Raw genomic sequence first — 14,541 nt, forward strand, 5'->3', positions numbered from 1 at the left:
GGGGAGGAGGGAGAAAAAGAGGGAGAGAAATATTGACGTGTGATAGAACATCCATTAGTCAACTCCCTCATGCCCTCAGCTGGGGGACCCAGCCTGCAACCCAGGCACGTACCCCCACCAGAAATCGAACCAGTGACCTTTTGGTTCACAGGCCAGTGTTCAGTCCACTGTACCACACCAGCCAGGGCTATCCTTGAATGCTTTAGTGTGTATTTTCACAAACAAGGACATTCACTTCCATAACTGCATGACAAACATCTAGATCAGAAAATGAACATTAATACATCACAGCCACCTATTTCTCTTCCTATTCATGCTATTCTGGTTGTTCAGTGTTATCCTTTATAATGAAAGGATGAAAGTTATAATTACTCATTGTGTTTAGTTATCAGCTTTTCTATTCTCAATCTTTTTTTTTTCTTTTTGTCCTCACCCAAGGACATTTTCTCATTGCTTTTAAGGAGAGAGAGAAATATCAATGTGAGAGAGAAGCACCAATTGGTTGCGTCTGCTATGTGTCTGGACCTGGGATCATATGTGCCCAGACCAGGAATCGAACCTACAACCCAGGTATGTACCTGACCAGGAATCAAACCTGCATCTCTTTGGCTACCAGACAATGCTCCAGCGAACTGAGCCATATTGGCCAGGGCTGTTTGCAGTCTTTTCCTGACTTTCATAACCTTAAAACTTTTGAAGGTTACATATCAGGTATTTTGTGGAATGTTCCTCCATTTGGGTTTGTATGGTATTTCCTTGTGACTCTGGTTATGTGTCTTTCACACACGTGGCACAGATATTTTTCTCATTTGTCTATTGGTGGCACATGATTTCCATTCGTCCCATTACCGATCATTTTCATTTTGATCCATGGATTAAATGGAGTCTGCCTGGCTTTTCCATTGTACAGTTAATCTTTTCTCCTTTGCAATTAATGAGTATTTTGTAGGAGGTACTTTGAAACAATATAAATGTACCATTTGTCATCACATGTTCAATTTATTTACTTTTTAAAATGCATATGGAGTCAGTTTCCTGCTTTGTTAAATGGATTTTAAATCTGTTACTGTAATTAGTTTTGATGCTCCAATTGTCCTCGGTTTGGTCAGTGGGATCCCTTTCCACAGGGCTTCTGTGTCCTCGCTCAGTTTAAGTTCCAAAGCTCTGTGGCAGGATGTCCCACAGTGTGACCATCCTCCTGAAAGTCTCCCAAGAATGGACCATTTGTCCATGACGACGCTCTCTGCCCCTTGCCTGGGCTCTGACACACTGTGGTTCGCCTCACTGTGACTGCCCTCACACCCAGCACAGGGACTGGCCGGGCTTCTTCCCTTCGTGTTCTCTCTGGGCCTCATTTCTATGTGGGCTCGTCGGGGCTTTCGTGCAGCCCGGTGAGTCGGGGCAGCTGGACTGCTGACTCGGTGACTGCAGGCTTCAAGAGCGGTGATTCCTGAGAGTAAGGTGGAAGCTGTGTCGCCTTTTGTGGTCCAGCCTTGGCAAGTGCATCACTTCCACTTGATTCTTGGTTAAAATAGCCCAGATCCCATCCTGTTCCAAGGGATAAAGCGTAGACCCAAGAAGTGACCTATGAGAGAAGTGCCAGGGTCACAGTGTGAGAGAAGCATGTGAGGTGGGAGATACTTTTGTGGCCGTCGTTGGAAAATACAGCCTGCCACTCTGAAGAAGACAAATCATGCAGAAACTGCATTGTCCGGATCTTTTCCTGGTTCCCGTTTACCTTCATAGTGTGAGAAATAAAACCTGTCAAAAAAGCTGATGCATCTGCCAGACCGTTGAAGACGTAAGATGCGATGCTGAGTGTATTGTCAGTATCTTCCCTGAAAAAGAGAATCAGGCTGTTAAAGAAGTAAAACACGCAATCTTTGTGTAAATCCTAAATTAAGATCCTCAGTGAATATTATGGGCTATCTTTATTATTATCATTACCTCTGCTTTTTGTAGCACCTTGTGACTGTTTTGTTTTTACTTGACTGGTCACTGGCATCCTAACAAGCATGGAGATAAGATTAGAAGTTTTGACATCCACGAGCATCAAGCAGAAGAGACCCTGGCCGCGAGTCTCCTGGCTGGGACAGGTCGGTGTTTCTTTGTTCATACGATACTAGTTGTACTGTGTGTTAAACGGGTGTTTTGCCTCTGAGATTGAAGAATGTCCAATGGCATTTAAACAATAAAATCCATCTTTAGAAGGATCACTTGCCCACTGAACAGGGTTTTGTTTTTATTACAGTAAATTAGCTTTCCCAGAAAGTTAGTCTATTTAGAAGAAATGTTTTACTTGCAATTTTTTTTCACATTATGTTTAAGATGGTGGAGATGGCATTTGTCAACAGGGAATATTTAATCTGCTGAACCTTTTCCTACTGGAACAATCAGTGGGTGTTCCCTCCATTGCGGTTTTCGTGACTGCGATAAAGCGCCCCTTAGACCCAGAAAAAAGATGGGTGACAATACGCAAGCAGTCTGGGAATGCTATTCACAATGTATGGAATAGGTTCCCCATCTCAGGGAAGGTGGGCAAACCTGTAAAAGCCTCTAAGACTCTATTATAATTATTACAATTAAGAAATTTGGTGTGGTGTCACTGCCTGTGAGAAATTATACCATTCATTTACCTGTTCTAGAACCGTGTCTCATGAACTTGACGATGGTCAGAATCATGTGGTGATCTTGTTAACACAGTGCTGGGCCCTGTCCCAGAGTCTCTGACTCAGTCGGCCTGGGGTGGAAGAATATGCATTTCTGACTGGGCCTCAGGTGTTGCTGCTGACGTGGCTGGTCAGGCAGGACTTTGCAAACCACTGCCCTAGAACACGTGAGGACAAAGTTAATTCAAACCAGCATACTTTTTCTAGGTAATAAAGAGTGATCAGAGCTGGGGAGTGCAGAAGCCGTATCTATTTTAAATAAATGATTTAAAAACTTGCACACACTACTGTTCAAATCGATGGCCCGGTTTTGGCTTAGCAGAGTTAGAAGACACTCCTGTAACTTTAAAATTCAGAGAAATCTAAATTGCAATCATTAGTTCATTTTACAAAGTAATTTTAATGAGGTATTTTAAGAGAGACTGAAAAAATCTTTAGGATACCTAGTCAATCTTATTGTTCAGTTTATGGTTTGTGGTACAAATGTGTAATCTTGTTAAAATGTCACCTTGTTTTCCTCTTTAGGATATTATGGAGAAGAGTTTGAATTAACTTGTGGCACCTCCTTATTCTCTCACATATTTATTCTCTTAGGAAAATGAAGCTGTTTTTCTTCTGGATGACAAACTCATAAATGAAATTAACCTGCTCTCAGGGAGGACAAAGAAGAAAATCCCTCATCTGCAGCCTTTCCTGAAGGATGTTGTTGTCCTGACAACGTCCAGTAATGGTGGAGTAGTACTGATGTTTTCCAAAGGATAGCTTAACTGAATTCTTTTAATAATTTGGGGCAACAATTTGGGAAAGCATTCGCTTGTAAGTATCACATTTTCCTTCTGGAAACAGATGCGTGGCTGGCTGGGCTGCTTACCACAGGGGAGCTTTTCCTTTGGAACAAGGATCACGATTGTTTGAAAACCGTGCAAGCAACTGAAAAGCCCAAGGAAATGATTCAAGCTGCGATAGGTGAGGATTTATTGGTTTAAATTGGTTTAAATTGGTTTAACTCGATAAACAGGAAAAGAAGGTGAAACATTTTTCTATTACTATTTTAAAAATCTGTGTGTGTATACGTATACTCATATATATGTTATATGTATATATTTTTTTGGTGGTGTTTATTCATGGTAGTACTTACTAGGTTGGCCAAAAAGTTTATTTAGTTTTTTTTGTATGGTGGCTCTAGTAGTGCTTAGTTATCTTTAACTTCGTTCAAAACAATTTTGTTAGATTGTGTTGTGACAGCTGTCATAGTGTGCATTTAAAAAATACTTATCAAAACTGGTGAATTTTTGTGTAGCCAATTTAATATTGAAGATGGATGAAGATCTTCTTTTGGCATATTATGTTTTATTATTTTAAGAAAGGGAAAATGCAACTGAAACACAAAAAAAGATTTGTGTAGTGGATGGAGAAGGCGCTGTGATGATCAAACATGTCAAAAGTGGTTTGCAAAGTTTCTTGGTACTTTTGACATTTTGGCCAAATAATTCTTTGCTGTGAGGCTGTCTGATACATTGGAAGATGTGCAGCAGCACCCCTGGCCTCTACCCACTAGAAGCCAATAGCGGGAGATAGCCGACATGCTCAAATATCCAACTCAATAAAGTTACTACTGGTGAGAATGAAAAAATGTGTCTTATTTTATGGAAAAGCGAAATGGACTTTTTGACCAACCTAACAGATTCATCTTGGAGTCTGATATGCCTGACATAGCTGATAACAATGGGTGACTAATACCACATAAATATGTGATAAATGTTACTGTTTTGTACATTTATTATTTAATTTATTACTACTGCCTTATTTGTACATCCTTAATGGTGATATCATTGAGGTTTCAGAGTAGATTGATTATGTACTCTATGGAGGGAATTCAGACTTCAAGTTTAATTACTGTTCTGTTTTATTTTCAGCAAGCTCTTTGAGACTGTATCTGTATGTATCTGGAGATGGGAAAAGAGTTCTGATTATAACTCCTTCTGGATGCGTGTTTCTTTGGGAATATTTGGAATTCAAGAATATCTTATCTTCCAAAAGCTCTTCACTGATGGGCCGGTGGTCCCAGATCCTGCCCGAAGAAGCAGTGCGTTTGCCTTCCACCGAAGATAAAGAAGCTGCAGTACATGCTGTTTTTGTAAGAAATGAGGTAAAGTCCGGATCAGACCGTGTCGAGGTGTCGGGCTCTGAGGACGGACGCTGTCTGAGAAGCCATTGAGCAGCCTGGGCCACGGGCGGGGCCGCAGACCCTGGTCATCAGCTGTCGCAGTCTCTGAGATCACTATGGAAAATACATTTTTAGATTTCTTGGTCACATTTTAAGAAATGTTTATTAGAAATGGTTTGAAATTAGAGCTTCCTCTTTCCCTGCTTCTAATTTTCCCTAGTTTTAAAATATAACTACCTAAGTGAGCTGTTTAATTCCCAGGAAATAATTCATTCATGAACTTAAAAAACATTTTATGTAGTGGCATGGTGCTCTTAGTGTGCATGGATGAACATTCTATTACTCAATCCACTATTGTTAGAAGTTGCATTTTGAGGTTTTATTGTTTTCCTCTATCTCCCCCCACCTCCAAGGGTAGTGCCCTAATTAAATAATATGTAACTAGAAATGAAGAGGAAAATTACTACGTAAGAATCTTTGTAGTTATAGCCCCAGTTAATGGCAGTGTTTTCTTAAGAGAATAAACTGCACCTTGATTTCCCATTTGAGGTATGCCCCTGGCTCAGAAATAAATTAGTTAAGTCTTTAACTTAATGTTAAGAATAAAAATATAAGCAGGATCTAGATTTATTTCATTTATTTATGAGGAGAAATATATATGTTTTATATATCTTGATTTATTTTCAGATTAATTCTATATTAAAGTATATTAAATTTATCTACAGTTATTTGGAGACTGCTGCTTGTGTTCATTTACTTTTTATTCTGGGGACTGCCTGAAGGTGACATTTCTAGCAGTGCGGTGGCATGAGAATGTACTTATACCTATAAGGTGAGGTAAATGTTTCCTTATTTTCTATCCCTTTTAAAACATTATTATCCTTTGGCTTATAAATACCTAATAAGATTAGTCAATGAACTATGACTTCCAACTTCGAGACTTTGCAAATCCTCTCTTCTTAAAAGTATTGCTTTCTTTTTTTTTTTTTAAGATTTTATTTATTTATTTTTAAGGAGGAAAGGGAGGGGGGGAGAGAGAGGGAGAGAGAGAAACATCAATGTGCGGTTGCTGAAGGTCATGGCCTGCAACCCAGGCATGTACCCTGACTGGGAATCGAACCTGGGACACTTTGGTTCCCAGCCTGTGCTCAATCCACTGAGCTACGCCAGCCAGGGCTGCTTTATTTCTTTAGTTTTCATTTTTAAATTCATTATCTAGAAGGTTTTTATATTTTTAGTTTTATTTTTTTTTTCTTTTGTTTCCCTTCTTGGAAGCGAGACCATGTAAAAGTTAAGGCAGACTATGGTTTACTTATTTTAAGACTAAAAAAGTCTATTTTGGAAAGTAATTCAATAGAATTTTAAGAGGCCCATAACTTACTTGCATTTACTATTGTATCAAATTTAAATGCTTTAGAATTTTTTACTTAAAAATAGTTTTATTCTAAAAAGCCCAATAAAATAGAAACAATGCATTAAAAACATAATGTTTAAATAAAATTTACTAAAATAGTGTGTCTTTTGGTTGTTTTTGTATTTATTTTATTATGCTAAAAATTCCTTATTAAAATGTAATTTATATATAGTAAAATGAATGAAAAGTGGACTATAATGAATATGCGTGTATGTACCTGTTTTCACATCAAGTATGGAACACTATCCTGAAACACCCCCTCTTCTTTACTTATTTAATCCCTTTAACAATATTAGCAGTAAGGTAGAAATACATATGTCTAAACCGTAGTGGAAGCGGATGTGCTGGGGTTGGCTATGAACTTGCTATTACTAACAACACTCTGACACTGACCAAGTTTAACTGGTGACCGCCCTTTGGTTACCTGGGTGAAGCTTCTGAACGGTCGGTCGCTCAGAGGCCCCCTAACGTATGTGCACATGCAGGAATTTGGTTGGACTCTACTTTTTAGTAATGAACTGTGTTTTAATTTAAACGTTACTATACTTCCCATTCTCAGTTATTTCATTACCTTCTCAGATCCTTACCATACCGTGTTCACTGGGCACAGCAAGATTGCCTTCTGGGTAGTCTGATTCCTCCGTGTGAACCAGTAAAATCAAGGGGAGCTCTGATTTCTGCCTTTTCCAGAGATGGCCTTACCCTGGCAGTGACTCTCAATCAGAAGGACCCGAAGGTCAGTGACGTGTAGTCTGTCTCGACGGTAACCTGTAGAGAGAGTTTGGTCCAGTGCTGAGATGTTTATTTCCCTGGGAGATAGTTCCTTATGTTCTTTGAATTGATGTTTTCTGATCCAACTTACCATTGCGAGTTGGTAAGATTATTTAAATTAGCTGCCATAGTTTTTAAAACTTGGCGTTCAGAAGCGAAAAGAGATTACCAGAAAAGGAAGAAAGAAAGGCAATATGGTAATTGATGTTCTTAAAATACAGAATTAAAGAGAGAAGAGTTATATAAGTGGTCAGTATTTTTTTTTGCCATTTGGGAAAGACCCCTAGATATTTTACTGATATAACAATAGATCTCTAGGTCTCCAGAATTATAAGTGATGATTAAAGTAAAATAATTTTAGTGGTTTTGTTGTCATTTTTTTTCTAGGCAACTCAGGTATTATTTATAAACACACTGAATTTTGTTACTCTCTGTGGCAGCCTTAAAGGGTGTAGCAATAAGAATCCTGTGGTTCCAGCTACACTTGTCAGGTAAGAACGTTTTTGTATTTCCAAATAGTGTTTTTCTTTTCTTTTCCAAGAGTTTGATAAGATTAGGTCTCTGATGATTCAATTGGTATCCATATAGGTGTTTAGATAGATAACTTATTTTCAGCATTTATGCTTGATAGATTGTAAAAATTCCTTTATATAAGGAAACCCTTGAGTACTTCAGGGAAGGGTCTGGTTGGGTAGAAGATACATGAACATATTCTTTTTTCCTTTTTAATTTCTTTCTACATTGCCCAAGGAGGAGTAGAATCACGAGTGGTAGCAAAATATTGGGCTTAATTGGAGAAGCTGAAATGGAAAACCGTGGTTGGGAAGCCATTATGCACTCAGAGGCCGAAGTGCTTAGGGCCTTTTAAACAAAGCTCGTGTTCTCTGCACACGGGTCAACAGCAGCACCAGTGGTGGCTGGATGGCCCTAGAGCTACCGCCAGGACCTATGGGGAATCATAGATTAGGAGGATTTCCTCTCGGATCTCCTGATTTCCCTTTTTGAACACTTTTCCCTGCTATTCTCTGAATTTTCAAAGTTTTTAGGTCGACCCAGCCTTGTCTGTTCTTTCCCTCCCCAAAAGTTCTTTCTGAAAGTGTTACTGGTTTCAGTCCAGCAGTCTGTTTGACTCAGGGCAGCCCTCATTCACAGAAGGGGGAGCTGCTTTGTGTCTCCATGAACCATGAAGGTCAGGTCACCAGACGGCTAGGGAGCAGGGGTGGTGGCGCTGTGAAGAGGGGGTCTGCGGTGGAGTGGGGCTCTAGCAGGCTGCGGAGACCCCAGCCCGGTGCAGACCTCCCCGTCTGTCAGTGGGTCTTCATGGTGGCCCCCAGGAGGATTAAAAACCATACTAATTAACATGTGAGCGATTCAGGAGCTTAACACTTCTAGAGAATGTTTTGATTTTATGAGTTGCTTGTGAGCCTAAATTTGTGATTGCTACATTGTAGGGAGTAAGTGTTTATGAGTTTGCTCCTTTTCCCTGGGAAAAGAAATACACAAAATGTATGTGACAGTTGCCTGCCATCCATTCCTTTGCCCTTATTTTTTGAGGGTTTCACCCCTGCTTGGCCATTATAAATTGTTGGAGACACTGTGTAGAATCCTTTCTAAACATACTGTCTTGCTTTCTCTAGGTCCTACTGGGTGGGCGATGTCAGCTGGACGCCGGATAGCCTTCTTCTGGCCTGCGTGTTGAAGCGCGGCTCCCTGCTTTTACTGACTTGCCAAGGGGAATTGCTGACACTCATCACTTCCGGGTGCTCTATAGAGTTCGGGCCAGCAGAGTTCATTCCTCTTCACCCACTCATAACATATAGGTGAGACACTGGAATTGTTTTAATTTGTTTGTAGGAGTTTTTCTCTTTTGGCATTACTTTACCGTGTGTGTGTGTGTGTGTGTGTGTGTTTATAGTTTCATCTTTCAAATTGTCATGTTTTTTCTTTGAGTCTGTCATGACAATATCTGTTTATTTATAGTTTTTTTCATTTCTTTTTGTGGCTTAATCCTGGTGAAACTTTGACATTGTGACTATGTAAGTATAAGTTATTTAAATACTCTATAATAGCACTAAAATTTTATTTTCTTTGATATAAGAGTTAATAAAAGTATGTCCTTTGTCCTTTATTTTAAAATGAGAGTACTTAAATAAATTAGTAACTCCATATAACTTGGCACATGGGTTCATCTACTTTTTTCCCAAATGGAAAAACTTTGGGGAAATGGATAGAAGACTTTAGAAGTTAGCCAAATTTAAATTTTTAATTGTGAGATGGGGTAGCAATTGGCTTTGAAGTTAGATCAAAATTCAAATCATGGTTCTTCTACTTATTTGTTGTGTGGCTTTGGGTAAGTTGTTCTTTGAGCCTCTTTCTTTTCCTGTGAAATGAAGAAAATAATAATTGGTTGAAGAAATAAAGGATGATGACAAAAAAATTGCAAAGGCCTTTGAAAATTGATTTATCCCCCTTGCTTTACAGAAGAGGTGTATGCCCTTGATTAATATTTAGCAAAAGTTGACACTTAATTTTTAGCAATAGAAAATTCTAGTGGAAAGATTTGTCATTTCCTTTAGTGAGAGTATTTTTCCTTAATTCTTATGGTCTGATTCATAATTGACTTTTCTCACATTCTTCCTTAAAATTAATATTTGGGGACTTCAAAATGTATTTTTATTACAAAAATAATATTCATTATTTTTAAAAAACCTTAAAAATCAAATGTTACAAAACTAAGATAATTAACATTTTAGTGTTATCCCCAAATGAAAAATTATATAACTTTCTATTTAAAACAAAATAAATGATATATGCTGTTTTCTATTTTGCTTTTTTGGTTTAACAGTATATCCTATATATCTTCTCATGAAGTCATTTTTAACGGTTCTGTAGATTTGTGGTGTAGTGTACACTTTATAATCAGCCAGTTTTCTGTTGACCATTTAGCCAATAAAATCTACATTTGAATACTTCCCTAACCCCCTAAATCATAATATATTTTGATTGTTCTTTTTATATTTATAAAGCCCCAAAGTTCATAAGCAGCAATAGTGAATAATCAGAACCAAGCACACCACCATAACAATAAGTACGTTTATGTGGAAATTCAGTCAGATCAATCTTAAACTGATAAAATTTTACTCAGCCCTATCATCTCCAGTTGTTCTTCTCAGTTTTTCCCTTTCTCCTCCATAACACACGCATAGCTCATAATTATATTCTTACAAGTATATTTCAATGTATGGTAAAGAGAAAAGTTAAATATTTAACTCTCTTTAATGGTAAAAATGAATTATATTGATTCTTTTCTGAAATAGTTTGTATAAAACTAGAAATTAAATAGTACAATTTAGGGAAAATTTAAAAAACACATAAAGCTGTATGTTACATATCACTTAAGTTTTCCTTATAGATATTACACATGTAATATTTTTGTGCTTCATTTGCTTGCGTGTTCATCATTCTGTAACTCTGAATAGTTGTTTTGCTTTTTCTTTGGAGTAATACCATTGTTTTCTCTAAGATTTCTCTCTAATTCTTGAATTTCCATGTTCGTTTGCTAGACCGCAGCAGTTTATCTTTAAAGATTCAGAAGGTTCTGTGGATTCGTCGGCTTCGGAAGGCGACCCCATGCGACAGCGGTTCTCCGTGAAGGCACACTCGCGGCTGCCCTACCTCCTCGTTTCCGACGGGTACATGGTCACGGCGCTGCGCTTCCTGGGTAACCTGTCTCCGTCGGTGCTCGTGAGGTCCCTGCTGCTGGATTCCACCCAGAGGCTGGAGAAGACATACCAAAGTGTGAAGTTGTCTAAGGTACAGAGACTTTAGATATCACTAGTAAAGACTGGCTTATTTTTTAAAAATGTGTCTACTCTTTTTTTTTTAATATTTTATTTATTTCTTTTAGAGAGAGGGGCAGGGAGAGAAACATCAATCTGTGGTTGCTTTTCATGTGGTTCTCACTGGGGACCTGGCCCACAATCCAGGCATGTGCCCTGCCTGGGAATCGAACTGGTGACTCTTTGCCTCACAATCCAGAGCTCAATCCACTAAGCTACATCAGCCAGGGCAAGATTGACTTATTTTTCTCAAATTTAAAACTATACTTCTCTGGATGCTGTGGTTCAGTGGACTGAGAGCCAGGCTGGGGACCAAGAAAGGTCACCAGTTTGATTCCCAGTCAAGGCACGTGCCTGGGTTGTGGGCCAAGTCCCCGGTTGGGGGCCTGTGACAGGCAACCTATGATGTGTCTCTTACACATTAATGTTTCTCTCTCTTTTTCCCTCCCTTCCCCTCTGTCTAAAAATAAATACATAAAATCTTTTTTTTTTTACTTTATGTATGTATGTATTTTTGCTGTTTTTTTATATATTTTTAAATTTTAATCATTGTTCATATACAGTTTTCTCCTTTTTACTCCCAATCCAGTCCCCCCTCTCACCCTCCCCACTTCCCTCCCATTACCACCCTCTCCTTAGCTTATGACCATGTGTCCTTTAAATTTGTTCCTGTAAACCCTTCCCACTGTCCCCTTAAATTCTCTCTTCTCTCCCCTCCGGTCACTGTCAGCCTGTCCTCTATTTCAGTGACTTTGGTTATATTTTGCTTGTTTCTTTGTTTTGTTATTTAGGTTCCTGTTAAAGGTGAGATCATATGGTATTTGTCTTTCACTGACTGGCTTGTTTCACTTAGCATAATGCTTTCCAGCTCCATCCATGCTGTGGCAAAGGGTAGGAGCTCCTTCGTTCTTTCTGCTGCATAGAATTCCATTGTGTAAATGTACCATAGTTTTTTGATCCATTCATTTACTGATGGGCACCTAGGTTGCTTCTAACACTTGGCTATTGTAAATTGTGCTGCTATGAGCATTGGGGTACATAGGTTCTTTTGAATTGGTGTTTTATTATTCTTAGGATAGAGTCCCAGCAGTGGAATTGCTGGGTCAAAAGGCAGATCCATTTTTAGTTTCCTGAGGAAGTTCCATACTGCTTTCCATAGTGGTTGTACCAGTCTGCAGTCCCACCAGCAGTGCACTAGGGACCCCCTTTCTCCACATCCTCTCCAACACTTGTTGTTTGTTGCTTTGTTTATGATGGCCATTCTGACTGGTGTGAAGTAGTATCTCATTGTGGTTTTAATTTGCATCTCTCTGATGGCTAGCGATATTGAGCATCGCTTCATGTGTCTTTGGATTTTCTCTATGTCCTCCTTGGAGCAGTGTCTGTTCAAGTCCTTTGCCCACTTTTTAATTGGGTTCCTTGTCTTCTTAGAGTGCAGTCTTGTAAGTTCTTTATATATTTTGGAGATTAAACCCTTGTCTGAGGTATCATTGGCAAATATGTTTTCTCATACAGTTGGTTCTCTTTTAATTTTGATACTGTTTTCTTTAGCTGTGCAGAAGCTTTTAATTTTGATGAATACATAAAATCTTAAAAAAAATTTTTCTTGGGTTGTATACAGTTGTCTATAGAATTTTAATTGCTTGGAATAGAACCTCTGATAAAATTTTGCTCCTGGAAACCTTCTGTAGCCGAAAGGCAAAGGGCTGAACTTGAGATCACTGGATTCCCTGAGGCTGATCCTCTTAGAACACCAAGGAGTGGAGCGTTCGGCTGATCCTGCTGTCCCCAGGTTCTTGCAGGAAGAAGAAACAGTGGAGTTACATGGAAAACCAGCAGACTTGCAGGTACTTAGTGGCAGTGTTTCATTCGCTTTGAACAGTTACTTATTGATGTTATGCCAAGAAAAGATTTTTTGTTTTTCCCTTGTTAAAGGAAGAGAAATTTGAGAACACCAAATGATTATATTTGTAAGGTATTAAGTATAATTTTTTTCATTCATGTTTTAGGATTTTGAAGCAGAAGAAACTAACGAAAGCACATACTTTCCAAACAACTTATCCTCTTTTTGGAACCGGAAAAACAATCCGTTGTTTAGTAGTGCTGAGGAGGGAAGACTGGAATTTGCGTCTATGTTTGATACGATACATGCAAAGGACAGCACCGAGGAGTCAGACAGAACCATTGCAGAACTGCATTCTGTCCAGAAAAATCTTCTTGCAGCGTGGACTATTGGAATTTCAAAAAATGTGAAGGAGAAACATTTAATGTTAAATTACACAGTAGTTTGCATTACTCATTTTTTCTACATTCTTCAATTTATAGAATGCCCTTTCCCCAAACTTGACCTTTATTTAAGCAAAAGCCCAAGACAAAATGCATGGGTGCTTTGTGTCTTTCAACTCCTGCATCAGTGCTTATCGGCCCAGCACTGGGCCGTGGGGTCCGGACCGGCGGTGGGGCCCGTGCTGAAGCTGGCCGCCAGCGCTGTGCAGCTGCTGCTGCCTCGGCCGCGGTGGGGCCCGCTGTCCTTGGAGCGGCTCTTAGCCTGTTTCCACTTGCTCAGGATGGTCGCTGATCATTTAAACGGCACGTGTTGTCTGCAGCCCGAAGTTATTTCAGCATCGAATCAAGACTCATTGGTGGTACCCATTTTCCAAATACTTGAAGATAGTCATTCTCGGGGAAAATGGTCTTGGTGCTCATCTTTAAAGACTCCTCCGCAAGCAGTAACTCTTGTTCCGCAGCCAGGCCACAGGTATAATTTCTTTCATATCGGGGTACCGTCAGCATTAGAGACTTTTTCCTTTTTAAAAAAAAATTGAGCTGTAATTCCCATACTATAAATGTCACTGTTTTAAAGTTTATAAATTCAGTGATTTTTAGTATGGTCACCAGGTTGCAAAACTATTAGCACTAATTCCAGTGTATTTTTATCACTCCCGAAAGAAACCTTGTATCCATTAGCACTCAGCACCATAGATTTTATTTAATCTAAAAATATTTTAGGACTTATGTCAAATGTTGTTCGACACACATTTTATTAGCCTTGGGCAACTAGGATATTGTTGACAGATTTTGGTTTAGGTAAGTACTATAGAAAAATGACCACAGGTACATAAAGCATTGGTGAAAATTTAAAAAATATTATTACATATAAGAAGTGTATATTTGATCAGTGGACTTTGTGTTATATTTAAGTCCGATCAGTTTGTGTACAAGTATACTTGTATGCCATGACATCAGCGAAGAATGCAGCAACCGCAAAGGCTAAGCAGGAGGCTGTGCTGCTTCTGATATCCCTGGTCTGAAGTGTGGTTTTGGTGACTGTCTACCTTTGTGTGCAGATTGCTGGTCCTCTGGAGAGCACTGTATAAAAAAACTCTGTGGTATCAAACACAGTTAAGTCACAGAGTTCCTACAGGTGACAGGCAGTTAACCGAAAAGATGGCACATGAAACAGCTACTGTCCAGTCCTTGTTATGTCACATACAGGCTGCCCTGCAGGCCGCCGGAGTCTGCCTGGACCCGACCTTGGAGCTCAAGTCTATCGAGGGTCAGTATCTTTATAAACACATGAATAAGCTAACTACGTGAATAAGCAATGCAGTATATAGCTAATCTGGGCTTTGATTTTATCGATTGGTTACAGTTATTCATTTTCCAAAATTTCTGGCTGAG

At 39.0% G+C, this 14,541-nt stretch overlaps 1 protein-coding gene across 1 annotated transcript in view; it reads left to right on the forward strand.

The window, feature by feature from the left end:
* Nucleotides 1–1,870: 1,870 nt before the first annotated feature.
* Nucleotides 1,871–14,541, forward strand: part of CPLANE1 (ciliogenesis and planar polarity effector 1) — an 85,258-nt gene continuing 72,587 nt past the window's right edge. The window contains exons 1-12 of the mRNA XM_036020063.1: nt 1,871–2,096; nt 3,264–3,399; nt 3,516–3,635; nt 4,586–4,818; nt 5,562–5,668; nt 6,830–6,986; nt 7,409–7,512; nt 8,659–8,841; nt 10,585–10,834; nt 12,552–12,707; nt 12,870–13,618; nt 14,208–14,416. Coding sequence (XP_035875956.1) covers nt 2,016–2,096; nt 3,264–3,399; nt 3,516–3,635; nt 4,586–4,818; nt 5,562–5,668; nt 6,830–6,986; nt 7,409–7,512; nt 8,659–8,841; nt 10,585–10,834; nt 12,552–12,707; nt 12,870–13,618; nt 14,208–14,416 — 2,485 coding nt within the window. The 5' untranslated portion in view covers nt 1,871–2,015. The remainder of the gene's footprint in view (nt 2,097–3,263; nt 3,400–3,515; nt 3,636–4,585; nt 4,819–5,561; nt 5,669–6,829; nt 6,987–7,408; nt 7,513–8,658; nt 8,842–10,584; nt 10,835–12,551; nt 12,708–12,869; nt 13,619–14,207; nt 14,417–14,541) is intronic.

Source organism: Phyllostomus discolor, chromosome 3, assembly GCF_004126475.2.
Source record: "Phyllostomus discolor isolate MPI-MPIP mPhyDis1 chromosome 3, mPhyDis1.pri.v3, whole genome shotgun sequence".
Taxonomy (NCBI): Eukaryota; Metazoa; Chordata; class Mammalia; order Chiroptera; family Phyllostomidae; genus Phyllostomus; species Phyllostomus discolor.